Source organism: Salvelinus namaycush, chromosome 7 (genome assembly GCF_016432855.1).
Source record: "Salvelinus namaycush isolate Seneca chromosome 7, SaNama_1.0, whole genome shotgun sequence".
NCBI lineage: Eukaryota > Metazoa > Chordata > Actinopteri > Salmoniformes > Salmonidae > Salvelinus > Salvelinus namaycush.
Window position 1 is genome coordinate 47,127,525 of NC_052313.1, and position 20,573 is coordinate 47,148,097.

At 41.4% G+C, this 20,573-nt stretch overlaps 2 protein-coding genes and 1 pseudogene across 2 annotated transcripts; all 3 read left to right on the top strand.

Annotated features, from left to right (window-relative positions):
- The first annotated feature begins 1,612 nt into the window (after positions 1–1,612).
- On the top strand, positions 1,613–11,880 carry LOC120051312 (26S proteasome non-ATPase regulatory subunit 14). The gene is made up of 11 exons (XM_038998128.1): positions 1,613–1,740; positions 2,469–2,518; positions 5,496–5,567; positions 5,669–5,788; positions 5,904–5,974; positions 6,204–6,354; positions 10,237–10,344; positions 10,442–10,516; positions 10,796–10,921; positions 11,524–11,586; positions 11,704–11,880. The coding sequence occupies exons 2-11, from the start codon at positions 2,471–2,473 to the stop codon at positions 11,800–11,802; spliced, it is 933 nt and encodes a 310-aa protein (XP_038854056.1). The 5' UTR covers positions 1,613–1,740; positions 2,469–2,470; the 3' UTR covers positions 11,803–11,880.
- A 421-nt stretch (positions 11,881–12,301) lies between these two features.
- On the top strand, positions 12,302–13,679 carry LOC120051313 (T-box brain protein 1-like). Its single transcript, XM_038998129.1, has one exon. The coding sequence runs from the start codon at positions 12,756–12,758 to the stop codon at positions 13,281–13,283; it is 528 nt and encodes a 175-aa protein (XP_038854057.1). The 5' UTR covers positions 12,302–12,755; the 3' UTR covers positions 13,284–13,679.
- Positions 13,680–13,793: 114 nt separating this feature from the next.
- Positions 13,794–20,573, top strand: part of LOC120050750 — a 49,015-nt pseudogene continuing 42,235 nt past the window's right edge.

The window sequence follows — 20,573 nt, forward strand, 5'->3', positions numbered from 1 at the left end:
TGAGATAAAAACAGCTGCATTGGACCTATTTTCTGAATTATGTCTAACTTGAACTATTTACTATGGGTTTATATGAATGGAAGACCACAAATATAATTTTATAGGCAACATGTCATCTTGGTGTTTATACAGTGTAATTTACATTATTTGTTACATTGTAAAAGGTCCTGTAGCATTTTCCCTTGATTAATCTGCAGAAGCAGCCAAATACCTACATACACTCTGATATAAACACATTTATTGATTTGATTAAAAGATAATGACACTCACTCATCTCTCTCCCTTTGACACCAATGCAAAATAATTGTGCTCTGAAGCACATTCTGAGATATTTACGGAAGTAATCAACAGTTGTTGTTTTTTTAAAACACCTGTCTGTCACTATGCACTCCACATCCAACTCACTTACAAGGAATTGGGAGAGACATTCATACATTTTTTCTGAACGAAATAGGCAACGTTGTTTTTATTTGGTCTACTCTACTGCATAGTGTGTGGTTGGCTTCTTTTGGCGGAGGAGCCCCGCTTTGAGCAGATGGCGCTGGGGTGACCTTTCACCTCCGCTGATGTGACAGGCGTTCTGGAGGGAGGTGTAGATGGAGAGAGAAACAAACGTTCTCCTCCCAACACCTCCACTGATTAGCTGGGGACATGGCGGCTAGGTGATACACCTCAGACAGAGATAGACAATTTAATGGCTGACACGCATTCCGAGCGACAGATGTGATCACTAGGTGTTTTTTTTCTCTCCCTGGTAGTTTGCTTGTGTAATTATCTTGACTGTTATTATACTAATTGAGTGTGATTCACTATTTGACTCCCTCTTTGATGCTGAGGTACAGCCTTCCAAGAATAGATGTAGATGTACAGCAACTGGCACATTAGATAAAGTATGTGTGATTGTTAAGTGGTGATCGTATTGTCCCCATCTTCTTTCTAATTGTTGACAATGGTTCTGTAGCCTAAACCAATTTCTTATTACATCCATTGGACACTTTGGTAATATCTGTAATATCAGCTATTGGTCGGTCTTGACTTGATACCAAAGAACATGTTCCACAACTGTGGATCATCCTTGACTGTTTTGGGACGTGTCCTCATTCTGTGTAGGCTACGTCTGCCTGCCACCCAAATGTTGGTTATACTAGAAATCCATAAAGAGAAGAGAATGGGAGCCATTGTGGTAAGAAGCTAATTACAAGGTGTCAAATCCCCAGGGATGCCCCATCCCCAGTTATATATTATGTGAGATGGGAAGCAGAACAAAAACAGCTTTTAGTCATTGCACGACAAACAAGCTACAGATCTCATGGGAATGTAATCGTATGATGTGACAATTATAGCAGGCTGCACTAGGATGCCCACATTGGTAGCTAGGGACAATGGTAATAATGCATTCTCCTAAAGGTTGGAACAGGTTTGTTAGCCTAGTTTGTATCACACTAATATTTGGGGCTTTGAGCATCAATTTGGGTCTGTACTAAATGCATAAACTGCTTTACTGGCTGGTGCAGCTTAAGGGACAGTGATTCAGCTGCATTCAGCTCCCCCTTGCTTCTAGAAAGCGACCTACAGCAGAATGTAGCGGAGAGAGGAAGTGGTCATCAAGGCGCCGGAAGTACCCAATGTTCCGACGAATTTGTTTTGAATGAGGAATTCTGGCTGATTCATTGTAGCAAGCGAGACTTGAATAGTTAGCACACACGACTATTCTTTTCAACATTTGTACACCTTGAACAGGTAAGATCCCACTCCCACAAATGTTTGTATCACTACCCTAGCAAAAATATATCCATGCCGAAGAAGTTGCTATGTAGTCAGTTTGGTTTTTCGACTGTCGCGTGTAATGAAAGAGCTAACGTTAGCTAGCTAACTGTCGCTAACGTTACCGCTAGCAAGCGAGCTAAGGCAGTTTGTCTGGTTAACGTTAACAAACTTAGTCAAACATGTTGTTTAGTTGACAGAGACCACTTTTTATTAAGAATTTGATGTTATCCCACGTTTAACATTATTTTCTTTGTTCTGGCGGATAACATTAACTAAGACAGCTAGATGATTAACGTTAGCCCACTACCTATAATATGTAGCTAACTGTCAACGTCGTTAGTTAGCGTAGTCACTTTACTGTCATTATCAATCATTTGTGATGAGACAATTTAATATATCTAGTTATATAATAGTCAGGAAAAATAGCTAGATGATACTGTATGAAAGCAGACATTCCAGATGAATCATGAAAATCAGCTAACTACATGTGAAACAGATGGTCACAATCATATCGTCTGACAGTTAACGTTAACTGGCAAATTATGCCATGTCATTCCATCCTGCTCTTTTGACTGCCTTTTGGTTAAAGGGATTAACAACTGTTTTGTAGTTTACTATCTAACAACAATGCATATTGTTAAGAAAGTAATAGGGTTGAAGATGATAGAGTTGACATTCATTGCTGTGTTTTCCCTCAACAGAAATGGATAGGCTGCTGAGGCTTGGAGGAGGAATGCCCGGACTGGGTCAGGTGTGTTTTCAGCAATGCCTTGTCTCGCACGCTGTTGCTATGGAATGCCTTTAGACCTTGTCTCATTAACTCATTAATGAATCAGAGCCCTAATATTGGGCTGTAACTATCCTAGCTATATATCTACAACACCTATCTTATCCCTGATCACCAAACAGGGAGTGATTCGGACTTGAGTTGGGTGGAATAGACAGAAGCCACTGAAAATTAAAAGTGAGTGGCTGTAGCCAGGGTAGACCTCGTTGCTCTTATCCACAGACTGAAAAGGACCTGGCACAGCTCGGCTGTCTTAAATATCGTGCATTTTAGTATGTTGTGTGTTCTATAGTCTGTATACTTCTGGCCCTTCTTTGGACACTGTGTTAACAACCCTCCAGACAAGCTTCAATGCCATACAACTCTCCTTCCGTGGCCTCCAATTGCTCTTAAATACAAGTAAAACTAAATGCATGCTCTTCAACCGATCGCTACCTGCCCGCCCGTCCAACATCACTACTCTGGACGTTTCTGATTTAGAATATGTGGACAACTACAAATACCTAGGTGTCTGGTTAGACTGTAAACTCTCCTTCCAGACTCACATCAAACATCTCCAATCCAAAGTTAAATCTAGAATTGGCTTCCTATTTCGCAACAAAGCATCTTTCACTCATGCTGCCAAACATACTCTTGTAAAACAGACCATCCTACCGATCCTCGACTTCAGCGATGTCATTTACAAAATAGCCTCAAATACCCTACTCAATAAATTGGATGCAGTCTATCACAGTGCCATCCGTTTTGTCACCAAAGCCCCATATACTACCCACCACTGCGACCTGTACGCTCTGTACGTTGGCTGGCCCTCGCTTCATACTCGTCGCCAACCCACTGGCTCCAGGTCATCTACAAGACCCTGCTAGGTAAAGTCCCCCCTTATCTCAGCTCGCTGGTCACCATAGCAGCACCCACCTGTAGCACGCGCTCCAGCAGGTATATCTCTCTGGTCACCCCCAAAACCAATTCTTCCTTTGGAAGAATTCTCTCCTTCCAGTTCTCTGCTGCCAATGACTGGAATGAACTACAAAAATCTCTGAAACTGGAAACACTTATCTCCCTCACTAGCTTTAAGCACCAGCTGTCAGAGCAGCTCACAGATTACTGCACCTGTACATAGCCCATCTATAATTTAGCCCAAACAACTACCTCTCCCCCACTGTATTTATTTATTTATTTATTTTGCTCCTTTGCACCCCATTATTTCGATCTCTACTCTGCACATTCTTCCACTGCAAATCTACCATTCCAGTGTTTTACTTGCTATATTGTATTTACTTCGCCACCATGGCCTTTTTTTTGCCTTTACCTCCCTTATCTCACCTCATTTGCTCACATTGTATATACTTATTTTTCTACTGTATTATTGACTGTATGTTTGTTTTACTCCATGTGTAACTCTGTGTTGTTGTATGTGTCGAACTGCTTTGCTTTATCTTGGCCAGGTCGCAATTGTAAATGAGAACTTGTTCTCAACTTGCCTACCTGGTTAAATAAAGGTGAAAAAAATAGTCCACACAATCAGGTTAAGGGTTATTGTTATAAAAATGTAATTTTCTTTTAAAAATTGAACCTTTATTGAACTAGGCAAGTCAGTTAAGAACAAATTCTTATTTACAATGACGGCCAACTCTATGCGCCGCGCTATGGGACTCCCAATCATGGCCGGCTGTGATACAGCCTGGATTCGAACCAGGTGCTGTAGTGACACCTCTTGCACTGAGATGCAGAGAGGTTGCCTCCCTCAATAACCTCTCTGCAAAGTTGAATCGTTTTCTTAGCTATAGCCTATTTGCTCTCCAGTCTTTGTCATGTGAAATGGATAATGAGAATAGATTAAGGCATTCTGTTCAATATGTATTAACAAATTCTAAGTAGCCTAATCGAAAGTAAAGAATTATGGTGTAGGCCACCTAACCACTGTAGTGTCTCCCTTGCGCTATTATCGAGCATGCTTTGTTAGAACATGTTTTTAGTGTAGCCCTGCCCAATCACAAGGACCCGGGGCGCTCTTTGGTGAGAGAAATGAAAAGAGCCCACTTTGTTGTGTTCGTAGTGGCCAGGCCTTGCAAGGCGAGGCCAATGAGGAGCTTGCTCCCGACTGGCGTTGGATTTGCCAATTAACACCTCCAGTAAGTGGCTGCCTTGGCACCCTACAGAGGTGTTAAAAAGAGGGGGGTGTCTACTTTTAACTTCTCCCTCTCTGACATGCAGGGCTTCAGAGCACCATATAAATTACAATATTACTTTTGGGATATTGAACATACACTGAGTGTACAAAACATTAGGAACACCTGCCCTTTCCATGACAGACTGACCAGGTGAAAGCTATGATCCCTTATTGATGTGACTTGCTAAATCCACTTCAATCAGTGTAGATGAAGGAGATGAGACAGGTTAAAGAAGGATTTTTAAGTCTTGAGACAATTGAGACATGGATTGTGAATGTGTGCCATTGAGGGTGTAGTGCTTTTGAATGGGGTATAGTAGTAGGTGCCAGATGCAGTTCTTGACACTCAAACTGGTGTGATGCTGCTGGGTTTTTCACTGGCTAGTGGCTAGGCTAATGTCAAATTGCAGGTGGTGTTTATTGTCCACAAAATGTTAAAGGTAGACTCAATGATATGACGTAGAAGCAGAAAGTAAACAGCATACTGGCTCAATTTCCGCAACAACTAAGAGCATTGAAGCACAAGGCTCAACTTCTCCGTGGACATGCGCAGACACTGAGAGTGCCGTCTTGCATCTCGCTCATCTCAATATCTGCGGTGCCGCTTGTGGCAACGTTATTTTGCTGAGTCTCCCTTTAAACAATGATCATCAGTTTTGTCAATAATATAATACTAATATATTATAAACTGCAGTGAAGCTGTATTTTGTCATCCCAATCAGCTCTGTGTGATAGTAAACTATAGCCTAAAATCTGTTATTTCCCCCCCAGGGCCCACCTACAGACGCCCCCGCCGTAGACACTGCAGAGCAGGTGTACATCTCCTCACTGGCACTGCTCAAGGTAAGAAGGAAATAAACAGTTGCCATTTTATACCGACTAGTTACATGATGTGTGTCCATGGCAGTCGTCTACATCGCACCATGTATTTCCATCTCCTTCAGATGCTGAAGCACGGGCGTGCCGGTGTGCCCATGGAGGTCATGGGTTTGATGCTGGGCGAGTTTGTGGACGACTACACTGTGCGAGTGATTGACGTGTTCGCCATGCCGCAGTCCGGAACTGTACGTTTTCCCAGTCATTTCCCCTAACAGACCTCGCAGGACAGTGTTGAGTAACTCTATGCGTGTGATGTTTTCTCCACCCGTGTTTGCGTAATAGCACTTCTCTCTCCGACAGGGTGTCAGTGTGGAGGCTGTGGACCCTGTCTTCCAAGCTAAAATGTTGGATATGCTTAAGCAGACTGGCAGGTAAATACATATGGACGACTTACTAATATAAAACATATTAGTTAGAACACCACTGTCGATTTGGCATAGCTTCTCCAGGACAAAGTCACACTGTAAATGCTCTACACTCCAGGATACACTAAAAACAGAAAAATTTCATTTGTAACATTAAAACAAAAAATAAATGTGTAAAATAGACACAAAGAAAGGCATCTGTGCAGTAATAGTGTTGAACTATTCCTCCAACTAGACCAGAGATGGTGGTGGGCTGGTACCACAGTCACCCCGGGTTTGGCTGCTGGCTGTCCGGCGTTGACATCAACACCCAGCAGAGTTTCGAGGCTCTGTCGGAGAGAGCCGTGGCTGTGGTGGTGGACCCCATCCAGAGCGTCAAAGGAAAGGTATGTCCAACAGCCATAGGGATGCAAACTTGTCACTTTTGGGCGATATTCACCGATGTTTGTTCTCAATAATAGGTCATCCACGTGAACTGTGTAGATACATTTTTTTTTTTAACTGTCGTGTGGGGGTGGTCCTGACTGGGAAATTTGGAATGCAACATGGCTGCAAAATAATGCTGTGATTATAGTTGATAAGAAGGATGTATGTTTCAATGGCTCAAATTATTACACAGTTGTTAATGTTAGCTAGCTACATTAGCATCTAAGTTGGCAAGCTAACATTACCACCCGCTTGCCTGGCTAACTTCGTGTTGCTTGGCTTACTTCACTTTACTGTCTGTGTGTAATAACCTACTGGAACACGTATATGCATTGGAGGAAGCGAGGGAGTAACTTGGATGCTTTATTACTAAACCCAGCATGGTAGCGCAGGCAGGTAGCTGCACAACAGTGTATATTGGAGGCGTGATGTCCCAATACTCTTAACAATGAATAATGGTGTATGCTTCGCTTATGAAATAACTGAGAACAGAATGCATCCATACACGTCCTACAAATAGAATTTCAGTTCAGAGCGTGATGTCAGATATGTCATATCAGAATGAGTGTTTCATGCAATATCACATGTGACTGTTGTGAGCAGCCAGCTTGCATTAGCCTACTCAGCTGCTTTTCTCCCGCCATACTTTCTGCGCATCTCCGTCAGTTTTAAAATGTAATTTAGCCGGGATGGAGAGCTGGTGTGTGCAGACAGTGATGGGGTTTCTGTTACATTTGCTTAATTATTGGAGTGGCTCACAGCGTGAGCGAAGTGGATAGTATCTTTTCATTTCACCTGTAAGAGCAAGCAGGCCAGTCTGACTAGGCTTCGCTGTCACGCAGCCTCTGAGTGCCACTGCCATAGAGGAAAAAAGAACAGTGACAGCAATGATGCCAACTTCGCAATTTTGTTGCTAGATTTAGCAACTTTTCAGACTACCCTGGCAACTTTTCTTTCAAACAACACCTTGCAACAAATGTAGCTACTTTAAAAAATGTATTTGGAACTTTTAGCAACTTTTGAAAAGTGACTCAAACGCTAAAATGCACGCATTTTCCCTCTAAATGACACAAAAACGATTTTCTCTGTCACACACTCGGTCACAACACACGTGCCTGGCTGCAAAAGTGCATTGTGAGTGACGTCAGCAGCAGGCGCTCAGCTCGTGCACAGGCAGCAGCAATTTCCGCAATTTATTGTCGTACACATCGATTCAGAGCATCCCAAACATGCTCAATGAATGAAATGTATGGTGAGTATGCAGACCATAGAAGAACTGGGACATTTTCAGCTTCCAGGAATTGTGTACAGATCCTTGCGACATGGGGATGTGTATTATTATGCTGAAACATGTGATGTTGGAGGTAACAAACGATGTACCAGGCCAGCTTTGCTTTATAACCTGATAGCAATATTTTCTGGACCACCAAGAAATGTATTGGTGAATTATATGAATCATCCATTGAACTGCATCCATCTATTCTGCCAATAATGCCTTACTGTACATCATGGAGTCAAGTATAACCTATTTTTAAAACCTCTTATAAAGTTGGTTTTCTAGCATGAACTGGGAATTTTATATTTTTCATATTATGGTTGTCTGTCTGTTTCATATCTGCAAAGTAACTCAAGCACTGTCAGTTTCACTTTAAATTCTGTTTGGTGCCTAATATTTGGGAGGGTGTGTGTGTGGCAGGTAAGGAGAGTGTGTTGGCTATGCATGTAAAGTTGTCTGAAGAGTAGGCTAAAGATGGTTTCATATAGGCCTAGTGTGTTTTCCCCTTACTGCCACAATGAAAAGGCAGATCATTATGCAGTTTTAACTACATTCCTCCTGCCCGATCACAGGTAGGCCTTTGGATATGAGCAAATCAGCTATTTTCTGCAGTAGCCTTATTTATTATACAGTAAAAAAGTGTGAAGCTAAATTCAATGTGTTGTATTGAGTAGAGTGTTGTATTGAGTAGAGGTGTGACTATCAGGTTTCTGTGCAGCACACGTATAGAAAATGGCAACAGGCGTTTACACAGATTTTTTTTCTGCGTGAAAAATATTTCTCACCTTTTTGGGCCTTCATCAGTTTGCGTCCCTGAACCACCATGATTGTGATGGCACCTGCCAATGCTGTGAATGGACTGGTGATTTGATTATCTTTTTTATTTAGCGATGTTCTAATTTAATTTGTATGCTAATTGTGTGACAGGTTGACTTTCTTGTGGGTGCAAACTTCAATCAATCCAATCATAAAATCAGTGGTTGACTGACTGGGTGGAAGCTAAAATCTCTAACGATTTGAGTTAACAGCGCTCTGCCTGTGTAGTCATCTAAGGTTGTTTACTCATAGATCTCCTGGGATTGAGATGTCTTCATCTAGAACTGATCATACACCCCCCTCCCCATCCCCACCACCCTCCCTTCCTTGTTATGTTTCTTTCTCTCTCTTCCACCCTCACGGGCCCCATATGGCACTTCCTCCATCTGCTCCTGCCTCTGTGCTGCAGGGAGCTGTCTATTATCACCTCCACAGAGCTGTCTGTGAATGTGAGAGCCAATTCCATCTCAATGTGTGATCTCCGCTCAGAGGATAGTGCACCACTAGAAATGAAAGTTAGCTCCCCAATGTTTTACATTAGAAATGGTTCCGAAGCACAGGCGATCTCATAAAGATATTTAATTAGATTGCTATTAAGAGTAGTGTGTTGATGACCGAGGGGATGGTTTAAAACCTTTTTAGTCTTAATAATATTTTGCCGCCCATGCGTGAGAGAGAATATAAAAAATATATAAATTACATTTTTACAACCCTACAAATACCAGGGCACGTTTGCCCATCTTCATTTTGACATTTGTGTTTTTAGCAGGTTTCATGCCTCTGCCTTTGAGGAAAAGGTGTCTCTCAGCCAAGTCTTGCTTGTGAAAGATGTAGCCTACTCTTGATGTGCTCAGAACATGGCAGTGTCCTGCTTCCCTGTCACGTTCACTGTCTCTCGTCACTCTGTCTGCCACTCGGAATATCATTGTACACAATCCATTATGGTCCATTCAATGAGCAGCCAATATAACCACAGAACATAACAATAATGCCAGTCGTTTCATGTTTTCCTTCGTGTGACCAATTTCCATGCAAGACACGATAACCTAGAGTTAATTTGGAGCGACACGGGTATTAAAAGTCGAGTACTTCATCCTTGGCTAACGCAGCCGGGACCAGTGAAAGAAAACAGCTAAATGTGTTTCAACACACTCATTTCCTAGGCTTTGTAGTAAAATGTATGGATGCAGGTCTCAGGGTGACATCCTAGTAAACAAGGCATAAGTCAGGTCCACCATAAATCCATCAATGTTTTAACATGAGTGTAACCGTGAGCTACTCACCTGTCATGCTTTCACACACAACCGCAGTCGGCAGAGCCTCTCCTAGCATGGTTGCATATCTTTGCCTTGCTATGGCTATGCAATGTCTACTCACCTGAAAGGATGCAATGTAGGGCCTAGTAATAGGATGTGACTAGGGACATGTACTGCACTCAGGCAAGGCTGTGGTTTACACACATCTGGAGTGACAGCCTGCTTACAGCAGTTGGTACCATCCCTGATCTGCTGTTCACTATCTCCCTCCCTCCCCAGTCATCTACTCTCCCTTTCACAGTATTCTCACACACAACGTTACCCTCATGGCTTAGATCCAAAGCAGAGTGTGGTACTTACTTGGCATTCTTTAAAAAATAATAATAATAATTTCTTCTTCTGCTCGGGAATTTAATTGAAATGGAATCGGTACGGACGTCGTTTCTCTGCTCTCTGTGAGATAACACGTGGTTCCTTTTTGTTATTTCGGGCAGGTTGTTATCGATGCGTTCCGGCTGATCAATGCCAACATGATGGTTCTGGGACACGAGCCCAGGCAAACCACCTCCAACCTGGGCCATCTGAACAAGCCCTCCATCCAGGTAAGACCATGGAGCCTCTGACCAGCTCTGTGTTTTAACATGGATGTGAATGTAGAGTTTCTGTTCTTATTTCAATCATCTGTTGTCCTCCTCCAAGGCTTTGATCCATGGACTGAACAGGCATTACTACTCCATCACCATCAACTACAGGAAAAATGAACTCGAGCAAAAGGTGTGAAACATTTCTGAAAATCTATTATGACATCTGTTTTAAGGGGAGTATAGAATGATATCAGAAAAAGATGACTGTTGACTGTCGTAGTTTAATGAGTTAATTATGATTTCGCCACAGTGACATTTCATAATATGCTTACTGCATGTTCTCCTGAATGACATGTGATGTCATCTTCTGTGCGCCATAACAATACGTACACGGTGCCTCCATCCTCTTGGTTGCATGTGCCACATTAACATATGATCCTTGAGTGACTTTTGATCCTTGACCTCCCAGATGCTGTTGAACCTGCACAAGAAGAGCTGGATGGAGGGCCTGACCCTGCAGGACTACAGCGAGCACTGCAAGCTCAACGAGAACATCGTCAAGGAGATGCTGGAGCTGGCCAAGAACTACAACAAGGTGAGCAGGCAGGGATCAGAAGGGGAAAGTGGGAGGGCCTGGAAGTATTGAGACCAGGGGTCTGCGTGGGCAAACCGCATGAGTTATCCCGGGTAGTGTTAATTAGTATTCAAATTGAAGAAAATGGACTGAAACAGGGAGGGACTACCTGGACTTGTCCAATCAGAAACACTAATTTCCAAGACATGGGCATGGCGTATGGGGGTGTAGTGAGATACCTGATGGGTTGGACGATTCTGTTCTCATCTTGAAAAAACGTGGAAATCAATCAATCCGCCATCATTAACACAATGGAAAAATCGAATGATTTATTATTTAAATATTGAAAGTGAGCGGGCTAGGGAGAGAAACAAAATGTTGGAGTTTCAGGCCATGTTGCGGAAAGTGATGTGGCCGCTGGAGATGTGGGATAGTGTTCTGGGCAGGTGTGATGCAACTGATGTTTGTATGATTTGTGTTGTTTATAAAAGGTCAAATAAAATAAACACACTTTTTCGTATTCTGTTGCAAAATGTTTTTTCCTTTACATGCCATAATGAACAAAACCCAGCTTTAAATGTTAACGTCTGAGTAAGAATCAATGTCTCTGTGTTCTACCCCAGGCGGTCGAAGAAGAGGATAAGATGACCCCTGAGCAGCTGGCCATCAAGAACGTCGGAAAGCAGGTATCCATCCTCGCTGTAACCTGAACACAACCTCTGTTTTGCGAGCTACATCATAAATGCCCATGTATAATCTTTGCAATGACCCTCCTTGACCTGTTTACCGTGTTCTTCTCGCAGGATCCCAAGAGGCACCTGGAGGAGCACGTTGACGTCCTGATGACGTCCAACATCGTTCAGTGCCTAGCCGCCATGTTGGATACTGTGGTCTTTCAGTGAAGCCCCCCCTCTTGCATTTAACTGTTCATATTCTAACTTTGTTTTGTTTTATAAAAAATAAATGTGTATGAAAGGTGAGCCGTGGACTTGTATCCTTAAAATACAGAACAGCTGCATGGGTGATGTGTTGCGGTTTGACTGGTTGGTCTCAGATGTGTGTCTGAGAGAACGTTTTGGTCCATACATACAGAATGGCTGCATCTGAAATGGCACACTAATCCTTATGTAGTTCCCTGGTCAAATCTAGTACACATATATTGTGAATAGGGTGCCATTTCTGACACACACTGTGCATCTTGCCTAGCTGCCAGCTGTCACTAGCTGTAGTTTTTCAATTAGTTATGCCATGGTTGATGGCACTTCTGATACTCCTTGAAGCCTTGTTTTCCAATCACGTTAAAATGACCCTCCCCATTTGATGAGGCATTCAAGATTGAGTAATACTTCCTGATTTAAAAAAACGAAATATATGAATGTTGTCATATTTAAACACGTTTATAGTTATTATCTACCTGCCACATGGTACTAGAGGTATAACATTAGCAGTATTTTGTTCCAGTCTAGCAAAACGAACATGATCAGAGAAATGTCTATAACTGTTATAAATATAACTGTTTATATAGGCTACTTATAAACCTTATCCCTATACTGTAATGTAAAGTGTAACAATTATAGACGTTTCATTAGGTTCGTTTCAAGAGTATTTAGAGTTCATATTCCCTACATGTGATACGCGTAACCTTAACCAAATTGGTTTTTGTGTTGCGCGTAATGCTACTTGCGCAGCTCCAGTATCTTCACATCTCAACATCCAACGCCCAATAATATGGATAGCGACTACCACAGCTCAGACAGGTCTGAACTCGCTACCCAGTACCACCCTATGCTCTCCTCTAGTGAGGGGCTGAACTGAATAGGGGAACCTAACACGTTCTAATAAAGAAACCACAGGGATGACAAATCTGTCAGAAGCAGACGACTTTATCGACTCGGAGGACTCATTTGGTGACGGCGACAAGGGAAGCAGTAGGCAGTCTGCTCAAGAGACCGTCTGTGACATTCGTCATACCTTCCATGGATCTACAGAGGGACGGTATCCCTCGTCTCAGCCCAGCCAAGCTCAGCCCGCGTCTGCTACCTCGCCTGGTACCATGTTCCCACACCGGACCCTGCACGGAGCCACCTACCCGGCCCTTGCCATCACCAGTTCGGGTCACTACATGGCACACCATCCTGTGGTCACGCAAGGCTCATATAATAGCCTCTTGACCACCACGTCACCTCAAGGCTTCCCAGCGCCCGGATACTTTTACGCCCAGCCATATGGGCATGGCCACCAAGGAGGTGCTTTCCACAAGAGCTCAGCAATGCAAACCGGGATGGTTTTTGGTAAAGCGCAAGTTTATCTCTGCAATAGGGCTCTGTGGCTCACGTTTCACAGGCACCAAACAGAGATGATCATCACTAAACAGGGGCGGTGAGTATTGACCCGTTCCCTTTCTCGCCGCCCTTGCCGTTATGTTGGCTTATGTCAACATAGTGGGCAAACTGCTGTACTTATTTGGACGAAGTAGATTGACGTGTTTATTGAAAGCGCGTGGGGTTTATTAACAAATTATGGCAACAGGAATAGTTCAAATTAGAATTAATTTCGTTCTCTAAGTAAAATTTTAGCGCGATTTGGGAATTTGTAAAGGAAATAAAACTCCTATGAATCTTTTTTTCTACTTCCAGACGAATGTTTCCATTCCTGAGCTTTAATATATCTGGGCTTGATCCGACGGCAAATTACAATATTTTTGTGGACGTCAGTCTCGCGGACCCTAATCACTGGCGGTTCCAAGGAGGACAGTGGGTACCCTGCGGCAAAGCTGACTCAAATGGGACAGGCAAGTGATTTTACTTTTCTTTTCCCCCTTCTATTCTCTCCAAGTGAGGTTTTCTGACAAAAAAGTGAGTAATGTCTTCAATAATTAATTTATAGGGAACAAGGCCTACATGCACCCAGACTCTCCGAACACCGGCGCGCACTGGATGCGTCAAGAAATTTCTTTTGGAAAACTGAAGTTGGCAAATAATAAAGGGGCATTGGAAAGTGCAGGGCAGGTAAGTTTTTAATATGGTCCTAATTTCGCACAGTCCCAAATACATATGTGTATATATATATATAAGGTGAAAGAGGTCTTGAAAAGATGCTATATTCAAGTCTGGAGACGTTGCATTGAGAGATTTTCTTTACAAAATAATGTTTTATGCATTTATCAACCATATTGTATGAAATAATTCAGTATTTATTGTCATACATTTTTTGTATTTAGTGTAAAAAAAAACAATCTTCAAGTTGTTCTTTTGTCTCTAGAGATGATCACAGATGCCCCAATTAACACCTGTTTTTCATGTCCTCTGTTCAGATGGTTGTCGTTCAGTCCCTCCATAGGTACCAACCCCGTCTTAATGTGGTCGAGGTGCACGAGGATGGGGCAGAGAACGCAAGTCAACCCAGACAATCATTTACGTTCCCCGAGACGCAATTCGTTGCAGTCACAGCATACCAGAACACAGACGTAAGGAAATTCGTTCCTTCAAATATTGATTTGTTTTCTTAATTGGGGCTAGGCAACATTTTTCCTATTGGGGTAAAAGTGGTTCACAAATTTACAGTAGGCTAGGCCTTTTTAATGTTATTTTCCTCTTTCAGATAACACAGCTGAAAATAGACCACAATCCTTTCGCAAAAGGTTTTCGGGACAATTATGACAAGTAAGTAAAAATATATTAGCCTAGCCCATGTTTTATTTTTTAATAGCCTTACATATTTAAATATTATTCTATTGGAATTATTCGAATCTCAAATTGTGACTCAAATATGAACACATTTAAAGTGGTTTGTTTCGAGATTAGACTGCTTTACGCACGACTTTGCCCCATTTTATTGGTGACGATACTGTCACTCCTAAAACAACCATCGTTTAAAAAAAATGATTTCTTCATTACCAGCTAAGGACTACATTCTGATGTAAACGATCTTGAAAAGCATTACGGATTTGGATACACGCATGTTTTTGTTCCATTGGAAATTTGAGTTTACGTGTCAGAATTCCTGTGGACAGACAAGTTCGATTTTTTTGCAAATATTCTCTTCAAATAGTTCGTTTTTTAAATCGAATGTAAGAAACTGTTGGAGATGAATTAGGCTTAATGGTGTAAAACCTCCGGAGTGCTTTATAAATTTGTTTAATAATTGCATGCCATTGTTACTTCATACTTGTGGAAACGTTTTATTTTAGGTCTTTCTCATTTGTATTATTTTCCAATTTCCTAATTGATTGTTTTGGATATTTCTAGAATCTACACAGGCTACGATAGTGACCGGTTGACGCCATCACCGAGTGACTCGACCTACGCTCAGTTTGTGCCCGGTGCCAGATATGCACTTGCTAATTCTTTCCTTCAGCACCAATTCGTCAGCACTTATGCCAAGTCCTGCTTCCGCCCTAGCGCAGGAGCTACGTCTGGACTAGACTATAACGTCCCCTTAACTAACAGCATGCTGTCACCGCAAACCAGCGAGGAGGACACGATGGCGGCATCCCCGAGATGGTTTGTGACACCGACCAACAACAGACTGGACTATGCCTCCCGCACAAATGACGCGACTGGAAACACGGCCACTTTGCTGTCGTATGCAGCAGCTGGAAAGGCACTACAGCTGTCCGCGACGGACAGTTCGGGCAGAGCCCTTGCTTATTACGCAGAACCAACGGATTTTGCGCGTACCTCACCCCAGTATTGCGGTGCGTCTAGCCCGGCTCTGTCCTGCTGGACTAATGGACACGCTATTGGTACTGCGAACTTTGACGAGGTCCTCTCACTTTCAAAGGAGAGTTTGCCAACGGGTGTCTCTGAAGACGCAAAACCACAAGATATCTCGGAGTCTAGTTGGATAGAGACATAAACTGAATTGAAGAGATATTCCATCCTAGGTTATTGGCATCAACGAGAACAGTGTAAATACCCACCTGGACATCGTTCATAAGTTTTTTCATTAGACTGCATTTTTGGATTAGCCTACAGTGGGCTGTGGATATGACTGAAGTATTAAAATGTTAACGACAAAAGTCTATTTAAGCTATAATAATGTATATATTTAACATTAGCTGTAGTCCTACTCTAGATGTTTTCATTGAATCCTGTTTTCTAATTTGACTGATTTGATTGGTTGATTTTTGATTTGTTGAATACATTTCTGGAAAGTGTTCATGTCTTAGCCTGCATTGAGTTTCATTGGCATTATGTTTTATTGTGCTGGCTTTAGTAGGCTATATAGGATTCACAATGTCTTTACTAGTGCAAAAAAAAACAAGGTTCTGAGTTATAACAACTGTACTTAAAGTAAGTAGCCCAATGCTTCAAAACACAAAGGACATATTCATAAATCAATGCCCAACGCAAAAAGGTCAAGAGGGAATTTGTTGTAGTCTTTGATAGGATGTACACTAATTCATTATCTAAAAATATAAATTCGATTAAAAGCAGATGGACAATTCCTTTTCTCTTATACCTGGTATGAAGGTTTATTAGTGCTGTTGCTGCTTTGCTTGCAGATGCGTGAACAATGGAGCAAACTCAAGATGAAAGATATTCATAAGAGGACCACAATGGATATAAGTAATCTGAACTTGTTTTTTAATCCTTGATAATGTTTAATGTGTGTATTGTTGTACTCACATAGCTGATTCAACATATGTATTTTAAATTTGTCAAATAACTCATTTATTTGGCGACTCTTGAAGTCTTCTTTAAAAAGAAAATATTTAAGTGTTAAAGTAACTGTCCAGTGTTTCCAGATTTCTATGAAATATGACCTATAATTGACAATATGGGTGAAATACTTTTCCTTCCAAAAGATGATAATTAAATATGTTGAAAATAAGCTTTTCGGTGTTTGAATGGTGTGGGCATACCCCAATAACACAATGGTGGGGGCATATTAGTGGGGGTGTATACAGGTCATAAAAAATATTAATAACAAGTCAACCGCTGATTGTCCAACTCCACCAATGAGCCAACCTGACGTCACATTATATGCGGAAATAGTAAGCATTTTTTAGATGTTTTTTTCTCTCAAATGTATGCTTTGGCGTCAAATACGAGTATAGGACGAGTCAACAACATTATTTGAGTATGAGCTAACAAAAACCTTTAAAAGTGACATTTTCACTGGACAGTTACTTTAACCGTCATTGAGGTATTTACACAAAATTAATCTCGGTTAGCCCAGAACAAAAATCTTGCGCAATTTGCTCAGCTGTGTTTACATATTTAAATATAACGTACATTATTTGCATAGAGCTTCCTATTGGTTGTTTATGATAATTTCCAAGTGGGAAACTCGGCCAAACTGGAAGTTTTACGAGTTGTTTTTCCAGTAGTCTTTCTATGAGAGATTAACAGAAAGTAGTCGTGGCCCAATCCCAAACCAGGGACTGTTTACATAGCAGGTTAGGATAATTAACGTGGCAGGTTAGAATTAAAATAACAGGCTAGGAGAATGAGGTTAAGGTTAGGAAAAGAGAGGTTTAGGCTTAACTACAATGCTACAGTTGTCAACAACTGTTTTCCCCGGACGCTGACCATTAGATGGAGCTGTAGTAGACCTACTCAATCTAGTTACAACGGTAGAAACGTAAACAGACCATCAGTCCTGACATACCATCAATGACAACACGTCAGACATTTTTTTACTTGAGAAATACTGCACCAAACACACACAACTGGCCGACTAAAACCTGCAAAAACGTCCAAATTAATTACAGATTTAAAAATATATATATATTCTCACTATTTTGAGGAAGTATTGACTTTGTTCCTATGGTGACCCATGGGGGACAAACATCATGAACTGCCACATCGAACCACACCCCCAAGAATGAAATGTATTTATTTATTTATTAATGAGCAGCAGAAACACATTCGGAATCTGAGCGTTCACTTGCTTTTTAGCCTTATCAAAAAGGGGTGAGTATCCAAAAATGTAATGGTATGCTGTCAAACCAGGCTCCAAAAAAAGCTAAAGGGGATCTATAAAGATTTGCTATGTATTCTGCTAAGGCCCATTGCTACTAGAGCAGCCCTTCCCCAAGACCAGCCTTCTGACTGACTTCCTGAAGCAAGGCCGCTGGAGAGGCCCATTGGAAACATCAATCTACCATCCACTGCTCAACCTGTTGTGAAGATGTCAGGTGTGAATCAAAACTTGACTGGTTTAGGCTACACTTATACTGTTTAATTGCCTATACAAATAACAAACCATTTTTTGGGAATCATCTTTAATTGCATATCCTACCTTTTGGATTTCTTACCAGGTCATGGCGTAAGTTGTTCAGACATCTTCATATACACATTGTGGCTTCGTTGGAAGAGCATGACGCATGCAACACCAGAGTTGTGGGTTCGATTCCCACGGGGGACCAGTACGAAAATGTATGTACTCACTACTGTTAGTCGCTCTGGATTAGAGCGTCTGCTAAAATGTAAATGTATAAATACTTATCAAATACTCATCTCGGTTCCTCTGGGGCTGGACCAAGAGCAGTTTATAGTGCTGGAAGGAGACTATATATGGACTTGATCCTGCCCTTCAAAGGGCTTCTTCATACACTTTTTGTTGACATTCTAGAATGTATCCATGTCCAAAAAATTATTAGTTTCCCCTTCACTGTCTGTCATCTTGAATTTAAATGAATGAGTGCATTTGAATCAGGAAATCTAGATTTCTGGATAGAAAAACAGTACAGTGCATTGTCATCATGGTTATGTGTGTGCCTCTTGGCACAGCAGTCCCCCCAGGGTATCAGGCATAAGCATCAGAACTCCGAATAAGATTAGATCTGAAGGTTCCAGCTCGTACATACCTTGAACCCTCTCACTTTGAAGAACTGAAATGGCTCAAGATGGAAACAGGAGTCACTCAGATTAAATTGGGGTTTACCAACAAAATTGTCCATAACTCTGCCTCCAAATATCTAGGGTTGGACTAATATGCACTGTAAGCACTTTGACATGCAAATACAGGCCCAGCCTTACTCAAGACATTTTAAGACCTTTGCACTATCCTGCCGACTTTTTGTAAATATTCTGTAAATATCCGTAGCTTTTTTTTCTGATGTTGTGTTTCACATTTTAAAATGTGATCTTGTCATATTAACTATGACTGCTGCAAAATGGAATTGCTTCTTGAGGACATTAAAGTAGTCTGAATCTGTGTAATTATTTCAGCTCTATAAATGACACATCAGTACTTCACCAGAAGGAGCTCTTACTAACTTTGTTCCCTGCAGATTTAAGCTCTCCATGGGGAAAAACGAATGTGTGTAGTCTGCTGCAGTTCTGTGGAACAGTTTACCAAGCTACCTGAAAACTCATCAGAGAATAGCTTTAAGGTGTCCCAAACAAACCAGAAAATATTTGAGAAATACCATGGCGGTTTGATTAGGGGTATTCTCCCACGAGGTGACTCGTAAACGGCCACCTCTGTGTTGTAGATGATGTTGTTGTAAATGGATTGCTGTAAATTGCATTTGTTGTTTTTAATTGCATTGGGTGCATGTGAAGTGTTGGTCTTTCCCACCTGTCACCTAGCTGAAAAATGAGGACCATAATGGAAATAAGCCATCGGGGTTTATTTTAGTTTTTATCCTCGATTATTTTTGATGTATGTAATGTTGTCTCCGGCTGGAGCAGCCTACTGCGTTTAATTAACCAATACATTCTATCAATCAATCGATCAACAACTTTATCCTGAGTTGTACCATAGAATTGACCTGAAACGGGTATTCATTGGTTTTAATGGGCATTCATTTAAATCTAATATCTCGATGTGATTGGAGATATATTCGGTTTCTCTGTTGATATTTGTTTTATATTTCTAATATATTCCTGCTTGATTAATGTTGATCATTGAATTTTGAAAGAAATGAGCTGACTACTGAAAATTACGCCAATTTATTCATCAAATATTTCAGTTTGATTTGACAGATCCCATTGAACACCAGGTGGCACCAATGTAACGTTTTTCAAAGGATTTCAGTCAACGACTTCATAAATGGGTGAATGAATCAATGTGCTGTATCTCACTGCGCACACATGTGGGCCATGATAGAAATTGTTCATGGTTATCTTCATGTATTTTACGGTCCCAATTTTCCCTCATGGATTGCAATAGAGCAAATGAATTGCTTTATAGGCTAATTTCATGGGTCAGGCAGCAATCCTAGGATCCTTTGTTAAGGAACAGAACCCGAAATAGGCAACATTAAAATATAGTAGCCTACTTTTGTTTTTTGTGTGTGGTTAATTTAATAACAATAGGTCCTTGGTAGCGTATAATAGCCTGCCTAATACCTAATTAAATATTGTCCCAAATGAACATAAATATCTGTCAAGATAGCCACTAGAGCCTACCTCTTTTATCCTGAGCTTCTCCGGTGTCGTGCATTCATATCCTGTTCTATTGAGTGCAACCTGTCCTAAACCAATATTCTGTGGGTAATTTTTAAGAATAGGTCCACATGTGTGCAAATTTGGAGCAACGCGCGCCACGGTAGACGCAATCTATATCGTGCTGCGCTTCATTGCCTCACGTGTGCTCCACCTCGTCATGTAGCGCAAATTGCACTCTCCAAGCTTGAGCGAGTGAATGGGAAATCTCTACCCCATGCCTAAATGATGTAGGACTGGACGAGGAGGATGCTTATCTTAATTTGAGAAAA

Bases quoted from the DNA above. Each gene is read 5' to 3' on its own strand.
- LOC120051312 (XM_038998128.1), top strand. From the start codon at position 2,471: ATGGATAGGCTGCTGAGGCTTGGAGGAGGAATGCCCGGACTGGGTCAG. The intron at 2,519-5,495 runs GTGTGTTTTCAG...TTTCCCCCCCAG, and splicing joins GAATGCCCGGACTGGGTCAG to GGCCCACCTACAGACGCCCC. The intron at 10,922-11,523 runs GTGAGCAGGCAG...GTTCTACCCCAG, and splicing joins TGGCCAAGAACTACAACAAG to GCGGTCGAAGAAGAGGATAA.
- LOC120051313 (XM_038998129.1), top strand. From the start codon at position 12,756: ATGACAAATCTGTCAGAAGCAGACGACTTTATCGACTCGGAGGACTCA.